Source organism: Cataglyphis hispanica, chromosome 10, assembly GCF_021464435.1.
Source record: "Cataglyphis hispanica isolate Lineage 1 chromosome 10, ULB_Chis1_1.0, whole genome shotgun sequence".
In the NCBI taxonomy this organism is placed as follows: domain Eukaryota; kingdom Metazoa; phylum Arthropoda; class Insecta; order Hymenoptera; family Formicidae; genus Cataglyphis; species Cataglyphis hispanica.
The window spans coordinates 5,807,189-5,819,407 of record NC_065963.1 but is presented as its reverse complement, the minus strand read 5'-3'; the positions used below and the strand labels follow the sequence as shown (position 1 = coordinate 5,819,407).

Genomic DNA, 12,219 nt, shown 5'->3' with positions numbered 1-12,219 from the left:
AAAAAACGACTAATCGTCGCTCGATCGTGTCGAAAATTTTATTCGCGCAATTTCCTATTTCAAATCATTGACAAACATCATCGGCCCGTGACGTTTTATAATGGAATATGAATAAAACATTCTAGTCCGATTTAGTCTAGAAATATACTCTTTCTTTCTTTCTTTTGATAAAGATATTATGTCTGCAATTTTCTTGTACCTGCTTCATCTTGCATTTTGAGAATAAAATGTCTGTATCTTTGGAGAATAAAATAAAGTACATATATATTTCCTTTGAAAAGTGTCACTATGTATGTAGGTAATTAAATTATGCGAACGAGAATCGAGCTAATGCCCAACAAATCGAATTAACTGACGACTTAATACAATTACTGGGGCAGTAGGGTAGACGATCTTGAGGCTTCCTCTGTGTGTTGTTGAAAATCGTTACGCAGTTTTCGTATGTCAATCGTAAGTAGCGTTTAGTTTCCTTTTGCTTCTAGGCGCGCTGCTGAAAATCGTGTCGCACATATAAAATGGGCAAAGAAGACGCAGAAACTATAGCCCTAAGGAAAGAGCTGGAGAATCTCATTGACAAGTGCAAGGTTTAAGTGTTTTATAATGTTATATCGCGATTATAATTTTTATTATACATGAACGTTATAAAACTCACTTTTCGATATAAATTTATCTTTATTCTTACTCCTGTGTCTTATTTGCTTCATCAGGAAGAGCAAAAGAAGCAGCAGGATACGACATTGGAACAAGCGTGCAGCGGAGTAGCAGATGCTCCTAAAGTTAGATTGTCGACTAAGAAGTTGCTGAAAGGACATATCAATAAAGTCAACTCGGTGCACTATAGCGGCGATAGTCGGTTAGTACTAGTCAGTAAAGCGTGCTTCAGACGATCTGTAATTTGTCACACATTCTAATATATTATATTTTATTTTTTTAAATGTTTTTTTGCATAAGACATAAAATTATAAGTAAAATTTTCAATTCAGTTTCAAATTTTATCGTCAATTACATAGATCGTTTAAGAAGCAGATTTAATGATTCCTCAATCGCTATAATCAACTATAAATGCTCTTATCTTTTTTTTTTTACACTTTTACTTTGATCGCGATGTACTAATAAAACTCTCAAAAATTTTATTGTATTTTAAAAAGTTATTATCGTTAATATCGTAGTAAGAGAATCATTGATCTAAATTTATCTACACTTTCGCACGCGCATAGGCATTGTGTGACCGGTTCATTAGATGGAAAATTGATCATCTGGGATTCATGGACCGGTAACAAGGTGCAGGTCATCCCGTTGCGTTCAGCCTGGGTGATGTCAGTAGCTTTCGCGCAGTCCGGAAATTTTGTCGCATGTGGCGGTATGGACAACATGTGCACCGTCTATGACGTGAACAATCGCGATGCCACGGGATCCGCCAAGATCATAAGGGAGCTCCTAGGTTACGAGGGATTCTTGTCGTCTTGCAGATTCCTCGACGATAAGAAGCTCATCACCGGATCCGGCGACATGAAAATGTATCTGATTAAACAATGTTGAGGATAGATAGGCAAGACATTTTTTACGAGTAATTATGCAAATGATGAACTTTGTGTATATCTCTAGTTGCATATGGGATCTTGAGGCCAACAAAAAGACGACAGATTTCGAGGCGCATGCGGGCGACGTAGTGAGCATTAGCTTGTCTCCCGACGGCAACACTTACGTTACCGGCTCGGTCGACAAAACTTGCAAACTATGGGATCTACGAGAGGAGAAAGCCAAGCAGACGTTCTTCGGTCATGATGCTGACGTAAATTCCGTTTGTGTAAGTGCTTTCAAAATTCACGTTCAAAATATTTCAGCAAATTATACATTGCGAATTTATTAAGTTCTCTATATATGTATTCTTGATCAATTGTGGCTTTGTTTATTCAGTATCATCCATCCGGACAAGGTTTCGTAACAGCGTCCGAGGACAAGACGGCGAGACTGTGGGACTTCAGATCCGATCAGGAATTGGCCACCTTCAAGCCGCCAAACTCGAATCCCGGATTTACATCGTGCGGCTTGTCTTTAAGCGGCAGATTCATATTTTGCGGCAGTGACGATAATTCCATTCACATATGGGATACGTTGAAGAACCAACATAATGGTAAGTCTATCGATTCGTATCGTCTCGTACTGGTGAATTGTATTTTTAAAATGCAAAATAATTATATTAATAAAATATATTCAAGATCTATAGATTAATTTCGTTGCGTGTTGTATCAATCACATTTTTGAGCATAATTTAAAAAAATTTTCTCTTTGCTCATTTTAATTTTAAAAACGCTGATTCTTATTTCAAGGTGTTTTGTCGGGCCACGAGAACAGAGTGACATCGCTCAGTATCGCTGGCAACGGGATGGCAATAGCCAGTTGCTCCTGGGATCAGTTCGTTCGAATTTGGGTGTGATTTATGTGATTATACGTAAAAGTGATCGATGAGAAGACACCGGACGGAATATATTACCAAAAATATATTAATGTTAAAAGCCGATCGATTCTTCTTGCACGAAACCTGCACAGCGATCCTAGTTCAATTAAGCTCTTATCGATATAAGCTGCTTTTTTCATTTACGTTTTCATTTTACAATTACGTCATAAATCATATCTTGATTTATATTAAACTGTGTTCGCAACTTGTATCCATTGTTAAGTGTTACAAAATATATAAATTTCTTCGAGATATTGATTTCTAATCCATTTTACATGTCGGAAATAAATCTCCATTTCATGAACAATTACATTAATATTATTTTTCAGCGGTGTAGCTTACGAACGTATAATTGTGCGTAAGTGATGTTTGATAAATTTTAAAATGAATTTTCTTGCCATCCTTAAAAATGAAAATATCTAATTAATTCGTAAGCCACACGTTTGGTTGTCGCAATGCAAATTGCATTTGCATTATTTATTTCTATAACATAGACATATTACACGATTCGTTTTTTCTATCAATGTTGTAGAGTGCATTAAAAAAATCGCGCTTATTTTGAGATTTACTTATGCAATACAATAGTAATTTGGTATGTCGATTAGGCATGAAGCGATCGATAAACATCAAAAATACTTGTGTTCTCTTCCGCGGATATGGTCGCTGTCGTGATGAGATATATTTCATTTATGCTATTTGTTCTTGTGAGCATCAACCTAGGTTAGCGAACGCGTGTGTTAAAACGTTTAAAACTTATAAAGATTCTTTATGCGTCATAAAATTGCCATAGCTATCTAGCAAATTCGTGGAGAATCTTTTCCTAATTGAAGCTCGAGAATCGAATACTATATATATATATTCTACATATTCTATATATAAATAAACGATGTAAACTCTATTACACAATTATCTATACTGTACACAATAAAAGTTGCAACGTTAAAGGAGATACCTTAAAACTTCGATTAATCTCTACTAAGTGAATCATGATGACACAATTCTTAAATGGCTATACGCGCAGGAGAACTTATGCGGTGTCTAACATAAATATATGTCGCTATTTCGACGGAATTAAAACATCGATCACAAGACTCTCAATGATCGGCACATCGTACGCGTGTATGTACAATAACTCACAGTCTGTTGCTCGATGCAGATCGATGTGTTGACACTTAAGTCCACGAAAACACTTTCAAAACAGAAACGGATTAAAATCCATCCAAATGAACAAGCAGAGCGACGATTACTGTGGCTCCGGCTTCTTTGGTGGCCCACTTACTAGATTCGCAGTGCAGATCGGTGCTATCTTTGTCAGCGGGACTGATCGTATACGAGCCTGGTCTTACTAGCAATTGGAACGCTGTCGACACGTTCAGTTTTTTATTCGATTGCATATCAATATACCTGTGCACAAAAGGTTGACAAGATTAAATTATATTTTTAATTTACAATAAAAGAGCGCACTCTATATATAAAACAAGCTACTTACGGATATTTTCTAGTAAATTCCTCGGACGCAGCGTACTTGATGCTAGGTGAAAACGATACCTGCAAGTTCTGATCCTCGCTTTTTGTACCCGCTGTCAAGTTGCTCACGTCTAATTGTTCTTTGGTCATAAGCTCTCCTCTATCTAGGATCAATCTATACATGCACCATGTATAAGTTAATATAACAAACAATATATCAAAAAGAGATAAAAAATCTCCGAAATTATTTGTATTACCTTATCGCATCTAATCGTATGCCGTAGAACGCAACGTGCCACTTATCTGTCGTGCTCTGTGGGATCTGATTGGCGTTAATGCTTTGCTTCAACGGAAACCTGACCCAGCCGATTGGTATCGCAAATTCTGCAGGTGGTTCACCCTTTTTGCAAATCGCGTTATCACCATCCACCTTATAGCATGTACTACAGTAGCACAGTATCTCGTCAGTAGAGAAAAATTCGTCTGGCAAAACGAGCGACTTCTTCAATTGCATGCATGCCTTTAGGTAGTCGCACTTCCTTGACGACGCGACGATGGTAGACCCGAGTGGAGTGGACGGTAACGATGACGGCATTAGCGATATCGAGGTTGTGTCTCGCGTTTGATTAACTATCGCGTTCTGGCTCGGAAGTATGTTCCCGTTGAATATTGAATTGTCGCGGATCGATGCGATGTTGTCTCGATTCGCGTAGGATCGTGGTTCGTGGAAGCCGGAACAAGCGTTATTGGGAAGATCTGATAGATTGTTCTGCTGCGCACTGCTATTGACGACTTGACTATTGGACGCTATACTTTCGTTAATCGCATTGTTAGCATTCGTCGCCGTAATCGCTGCGTTCAAGCTGGTCATGTTACTGGCGCTCGCGACCATGCCTTTCTGTATATTAATGTTAGTCGCGTTATTTATTTCAACGTTTGTACACTCGTTTCTAATACTTAAAACACTCACGAGCGCGCGATTCCCCGCCGAGTCAAGATTAGATTCGCTCGAGTTGTTTTCGGACTGATTATTCAACGGCGTTTGTCCTGCATTATCCAAGTACGCTTTATTTTTATCACTTCGCGCATCGTTATTCAATTCCGAACACGAGTCCGAATTGTTACTGTCGACACTCGATGCTGCTTTGTTTGCTATGCTATTGTTTGCCAGATTCGCACTGTCAAAGGACGAATACTCAGCTTCAAGGTTGCCATCCCTGGTGCTCGAACCGCATTGACTTGGTACACTCGGAGACGTTGAGGATGGCGAGAGATCAGAAGAAGTAGTCGCCATCGCATTCTCCTTTTCGTGACATTCTAGATCTGCTTTTTCTCGCGAATTCTCCACGTCTTCCGTTTCTACGCTTGTGCATTCGACAGGAGCCACAAGCGTATTGTCGATGGCGATGTTTGTATAAGTAGACTCCTCATTGACTCCTACGATGGACACCTGCTCGCACTGACCGTATAAATCAATCACGGCGAAGACATACGGCGGCAGATCGGTCGCAGCTATACCCTGATCAACACCGTTGATGAACAAATGCAATCGGCTGTCTTCGTCGACCAGCAAACCCACGATAGAATTACATAGAAGATTTTCCAATCCGGCGCCGTACTTTGTTTTCACTCTCATGCCATTGTGAAATATCCAATCGCTGCAGATGATCCATGAGTGCCTCTTAAAACCAAGCGCCGTCAATGGGAAGCTTGTCTGTTTTTCCGGCGTTATACAGGAAACGCCGCAGAGAATATTCGACACCCAACGTTCATTTAGCTTGTCTATTTTCACTTGGAATGGCTTGCCTTTTATTAATGGTCGACTGGACATCACTACACCCTGATTATAACTGGCTACTCGCCTGGCGATCGTCTTTGTTTCTAGCTGAATATTTCTGCCATGATTCTCGTGGAACTCATAGCTCCCATCCCCGTCGGCAGTGGTTACGCTGACGATGGCAGGTTGCGTTGGTGTAAGCGTCGTCTCGTTCATTAATTTTCCCTCGGACACATCGATAGAAGTATCCATTCCCGCGTCATTTCTCGTCGGCATTGGATCCAGCAAGAGCTCCAACGAATCCTGTAGCCTCAGACTGGCATTCGGAGATATCACGGGATTTTGCTGCTTGCTACTGGTGATATTTAAGGCCACTGTGCTGCCAAAGAGCTCGATCACCGCATACACCATTTCTGGTATGTCAGATGCCGCCACGCCCATATCCTCGCCATTCATGTAGAACTTGAGGTTGCCCTCGGGTGTGCGTTTTACGCCGATCTTGTCGCTTACCCGCAACCAATCCAGACTTGTGCAATAATTTGACGTGAGCGCAAAACCCATATGCCTCACCTCGTTACCCGTCAGGTACCAAGCATCACTAGGTATAGACGTCATACCGGGCACAAGATTCATCGATGTCAACCAGTTCCCTGTCTCGTTACTTAGAACGCCTAACTTCAGACAACCACTCCACTCGCGCGCTACTTCCTGAATTGCGATTTCGAATAGTTCGTTATTTTCCAGAGGCGCGTCACTCAACAACACAGCGTTATTGTATTCCCTGCATCTAGTTGCTACCGTTCTATCACTATTCAGTTGTATGTTCAGTCCAACTGATTCGTGAAACTTGTGCAGAATCTCCGTTTGCGCCTGAGGTTGAATCACCGAAGTCGGCTGTTGACTAATACTATTTTCCGACGGTAAATATTGTTGTGTCAGCGGATCCCTGCGCTCAGGCAACACAATCGTGACCTGAAATAAAACACTTGGAATTATTTGCGTTAAAAAACCCGCGATTTTTGTCATTACCGAGCGAGTATTATACCTGTGCGCATTGTCCATATAGATCGATTACTGGATAAACGTTTGGTGGTAGACCTGTACAAGCAGAACCCTGATCTACTCCATCCAAAAAATAATGCAAAGATGAATCCGAACACCGCATCATTCCGATCCGATTGCCCTCCACTAATTTATCTAAATCGCAAGAATAATTATTGCGCAACGTAACTCCGTCGCGCATTACCGTCGATCCTGAGAGCATCCACGTGTCATGATCGATATCCGTCATCGTAGATGGAAATTCCAATTCATCGGGTCTTATCACAGTAACACCTGTAATTTTGTATAATCGAGAGATTATATGAACAACTTTTATTACATTTAATTAAATATATAACTGGGATAGCAATTACCTGCTTCTATAGCACCAGACCATCTAGCAACCATTTTATCTATCGTCACTTCGAACATTTCACCGTCGCGTAGCGCGCGATTCGCAATTACAATAGCTTCGTTGAATTCACCCAGAGCTCGCGGTCTGGACGCTGTTAAACCATTGTTAGTGATCCTCGCATTTTTACCATGTACATGATGAAACCTCAAATCGCTGTGAACAGTTTCGCACGGTTTTATATATATATATATATATATATATATATATATATATATATATATATACACACACACACACACACACACACACACACACACACACACACACACATATATACATATATATACACGTTTAACGATATAATATCAATAAATTTATAAATCTATATCTTAAAACTTTATCAGATAATCGCACCTGTACAACGTTGTATTGCTAAAACTGGAATTGTTTGTAGTCGGACTGTAAAAGTCCACATTATCAACTATAGTAGCTTGGGCGGCCTGTCCATAGAGATCAATTACTCCATAAACTCTTTCGGGTACATTCATTGCGGCCACACCCTGATCCGCGCCATTCACGTAGAAATGTAGGGTTGAGTTATCTTTTCTCATCACGCCCACACGATCACCGATCTGCAGACGGTCCAGATTCTGACCGTATTGATCTATCATTGTGGTGCCATTGTGCATCACGCCGTTGCCCGTCATCATCCAAGTGCCGGATCTGCAAGCGATATGAGCCACCTTCGAGCAACAACATAAGCGGGTAAACAACTTACCGCGCCCTTCATAGTTTTTCATGTGTGTGATTTGTAAGATCGCTTAAAACCAATGTGAGCGTCCTTACTTACCTGACATTTGTCATGGTAAAGGGAAACTCCAATTCCGTTGGAGAATGCGTGGTAACTCCTATCTCGATAGAACCGGCCCATTTCGTGACGATTTTATCTAATCTGACTTCGAACAGCTCATTGGGCTTCAATGGTCTTGAAGTTAATACTACTCCATTATTGAAATCATCTATGGCACTGTGCAAATAAAATTTATATCCGTTGTGAAGAAAAAATTAGATGATGATTTTGAAGAATATTTATTGGATAAATAATAAATTTTTTCTTTTTACTTACTTAGGTCTATGTGCTGTACGCCCGTTGTTGATTACATCGGCATGTGTGCCACAACAAGGATGAAACATTAGTCTATCAGGTAGTTCCTCTTCTCCAACTTCTGCAAAATTCATCATATTATAAATATCAATGTTAACAAGACTTTCCATTTATATAGAAAATAAATATTCGCGTATTATTACCTTCACTTTCCAGACCTTGTAGTTGTAATGTGTTCCTCCTTGTAACTAGATTTTGCTCTTCCCTTTCGTCGCGATCGACGATGGTTACTTTTACAGTCATTCCATAAAGATCTATTACACCCCACACACCTGCTGGTATTTTAGCAGCAATACCTTGATCCAAACCATTTATTAAATAGTGAAGGTCTCCGTTACTTTGCCTAATCATTCCCACACGATCTCCTTCCTAAAAAATGATGTGCAAATTTTATGCAAAACGAAACAGTAAAACAGTAGATTTAGCATTATAATTCTGATTTTATTTTACCCTCAATTCATCCAAGTTAAACTCTCCGTATTCCCGTTGTGTGCCTTTGCCATTTGTTAAAATACCACAGCCAGACATCATTGTTGTTCCAGAGCGCATATTGGTCATTGTTGCTGGAAATTCTAGTGCTGTAGGACTATGAGTCGTGACACCAACTTCTATGCTTCCTGACCACTTGTAAACTAGTCTATCTATTCGTATCTACAATAGTTTCGCAATTTATAAAGTAAGTAAAAATAGTAAATTATTTTGACATAAAATCCTTTACATGTATCTCTTGAGGCTTACTTCAAATAATTCATTATCCCGTAGTGGCCTATGTGTCATTACAACACCATTGTTAAACTCATCGAGCGGTCTCCGCCTCTCGGCAGTTCTAGCATTGTTAGACAGCTTCACCAATGTCCCGACTCTCTCGTGAAACCTCAATCTATCTTCTCTTATTGCAGCAGGAGTGGGATTTTTCGGTAAATTAACATTTACATTGACATTTAAATTAACATTTAAGTTAGCGACTAGATTTGTTGTTGAGGAACTGGAGGTTTCCCCCATAACATAATCATTATTAATCTCGACTTCGTCTTTTGGCATGTTACACAAGGTGGCAAGTCTGGGATGAGCTACACTGACTTGTACACAATCGCCATACATATCTACAACGGCAAAAATACGTTCCGGAATATTGCTGACAGCAATGCCTTGTGAAACACCATTGACGTAGAATACCAGTTCATGCTATAATTGCAAATAGAAAATTATCATTAATTACTATATAGAGTATGAATAAATCATAGATCATAATAAGTTACAAATTACATTGGATGTCCGCATTACTCCTAGAGTATTCCCCTCCTCTAGATCATTAAGATCCGTTCCATACATATCGACAATTCGATCTCCATCGTGAACTATGCCACAGCCGGTCATAATCCAAGATCCATGGCGAAGATTTATGGCACATGATGGTATTTCCAATGTCTCTGGATCGCATTCTGTCACTCCAATTTCTATACTGCCACTCCATGATATCATCTGTATAAATTTTAAATAAATTTTAAATAGTTTTTGCAAGATTATAATAAACAGATAATAAACGTATACATAAAATGGAATTTTAATAAAGTACATATTTATCGATGTGTGTGCTGTCATATCTCTCAAAGAAATCCAATTAAACATTTCAAACACGCACTCGATAAGGAAAATAATATAAAGGTGTTTCTATCTATTAATAAACACAACACATCGCACCACGTCACAAGACATTCTGTACCCTACAATTATTTCGCGTTGAAATTGCCGCAGAAGATGGTGCGTTACAAGGATATGCACATGAAAAATTTCTCGCGAAAAATGTTGCGTCCGTGTATGTGTGTATGTGCGGCGCGCGCGTGTCGTGTACATACCTTCTTGTCGATGGTGACTTCGAAGAGCTCGTCATCCTGGAGCGGCTCGGCGCTGAACACCAGACCGTAATTGTACTCGGAGAAATTGCGCGTGGCGGTGCAATTGTTGTTGCTGAGAGTGACACGATGGCCGCATCGTCGATGGAACATGTCGAACCCCAGTTTCACTCACACCGTGTCGCGTCGCGCCGTCGTCTCCCACAGACCCCGCAGCCCCGCAGTCGCTCGACTCCCTCGACCAATATAATGAACATAACAGCGCGCGGCGCGCGCGCCCGGCGCGCCACCGGCGCCACTCTTCATACCCACCGCACCGTCCGCACCAGCACACTCGTCCACCCACACGTTCGACTCGGTGGTTTCTGCAGTCGATTTAAATACAAATGAGAGAATTGCATGCGAATAATCGAATGAGATGTGGAGTTGGATATTTGATAGAAAAAACAAAAAATACGAGAAATAGGAAAGAAAATATATGTATACATATACACATATGTATATATGTATATATGTATATATATATATATATATATATATATATGTACATATGTATAATAACGAATGCAGGAAGAGCGAATCTTTCAACCGAGCATTCATTTCATTCCTTTATCATTGCGTTACGTTACGCTTCCAGTATTTGAGATAAGATGATATAAAGTCATTTTATCCGGTCTTTAATCTCATAGACTCTCATTTCTTGTTAACTTTTTTCCACTCTTTTCTTTATTCTTGACACGATCGACAGCTTCGAACTAAATAAATTATTTTAGTGCAAAATAAAATTATATTAATTAGAATGATAAAATTGATTAGTCGCTAAAGATTTGGATCAATTGAAAGCAATTGAATTTTTTTCTATCATTATCGAAACATTATCTACGTGGGAGTATTTTTATTTTTTTATTTATCTACGCGCTCTCTCTCTCTCTCATTATTCATTCGAACCGCTTCGTTTATTTACAGGTTTTATCGAAAAGAATGACCTGCCAAACTCACATCATAAATCTCACGTCTTATCGAAATTTATAATGCGTTTAGACACACTGTGCTTTTGTAAATTCTGTTATTCGACCGTTAATTAACTGCATTTTTTAGTTAATGTTGCGCTGATGAAGAAAGGCTGAAACGTACACCGCTTTCACATATGTTAAATTAATTTGTTTAATAAAAAATTTTTATGCGCCTCTAATACTGTGTCGACTCTTACTATCTTCATATCCCTTTTCTATCAATATTTTTAATTACGAAAAATAAAAAGAGAATATTTTTTATATTGTTGTAACAATATATTGAAAAAATTTGTATAAAACAATAAGAGAGAAAATAATATATTTTTTTTAAGAAAGTTTTAATTTATATTTATAATAAAGATATTTAAAACGTTAAATTAATTTTGAAGATTTCATATCTAAAATTTAACGAAAAAACAAGAAAAATATAAAAAAATTTAAAATTGCAAATAAAATAAATGCTTCTCTCTCTCTCTTTCTCTCTCTCTCTCTTTCGATATCTATTTATGTGTTTATCTCATATATATACATATTATAATTTTTGATAATTAATAAAAATTTCTTGAAAATATAAAAAAAATCGAATTATTTTTGATATGAGTCTAAAAATCTTAAATTAATATAAATTGATGAATGAATTTACACATAGGATCTTTATTATCATTAAATATTTACAATCTAATATAAAATATGACAATCTTATTGTGCTGAAAAGTCAATAAGTGATAAGAATGTAGCATCAAGAGAAGAATGAGAGAACATACATATACTTCCTGACTCATTGTTAGATTGTTTAATGTGTGCAAACTTCGAAAACATAAATAATTATTTGATATTCTTAAAAAAAACTTTTTTTATAAATTAAGAAAAATTGCGAGTTTTATTAAACTTTTTAAACTAAACTTATAGTACACTTATCAAATTTTGTTATCGTTTATCATTCTTCTTTTTATTTTTACAAATTAACTCATTCATGATTTTCTCGCTTCTTAACGTTAGATAATCTGATAATATATATATAAACTCTGTTCGATAGAGATCATTACGCGATAAAAAACGTCGAAGGATGATTGTTCCCGAAGAAAGTTTC

General features: G+C 38.1%; 2 protein-coding genes across 3 annotated transcripts; one reads left to right on the top strand and one right to left on the bottom strand.

The window, feature by feature from the left end:
- Positions 1-78: 78 nt before the first annotated feature.
- On the top strand, positions 79-2,712 carry LOC126852210 (guanine nucleotide-binding protein subunit beta-2). Of its 2 annotated transcripts, XM_050596756.1 has the most exons (6): positions 93-584; positions 708-853; positions 1,218-1,517; positions 1,606-1,807; positions 1,918-2,134; positions 2,331-2,712. In XM_050596756.1, exons 1-6 carry the CDS (start codon positions 516-518, stop codon positions 2,435-2,437), a joined length of 1,041 nt encoding a protein of 346 aa, XP_050452713.1. In that variant the 5' UTR covers positions 93-515; the 3' UTR covers positions 2,438-2,712. The 2 variants fall into 2 exon arrangements, with proteins under 2 accessions (XP_050452712.1, XP_050452713.1); XM_050596755.1 differs by having other exon boundaries at positions 79-853.
- A 169-nt stretch (positions 2,713-2,881) lies between these two features.
- Positions 2,882-10,376, bottom strand: LOC126852186 (neuralized-like protein 4). The gene is made up of 13 exons (XM_050596689.1): positions 10,120-10,376; positions 9,530-9,745; positions 9,002-9,448; positions 8,714-8,914; positions 8,407-8,632; positions 8,225-8,324; positions 7,949-8,125; positions 7,513-7,821; positions 7,118-7,311; positions 6,748-7,037; positions 4,183-6,674; positions 3,948-4,100; positions 2,882-3,862 (listed from the first exon to the last, which is right to left on the bottom strand). The coding sequence occupies exons 1-13, from the start codon at positions 10,267-10,269 to the stop codon at positions 3,667-3,669; spliced, it is 5,151 nt and encodes a 1,716-aa protein (XP_050452646.1). The 5' UTR covers positions 10,270-10,376; the 3' UTR covers positions 2,882-3,666.
- Positions 10,377-12,219: the final 1,843 nt, after the last annotated feature.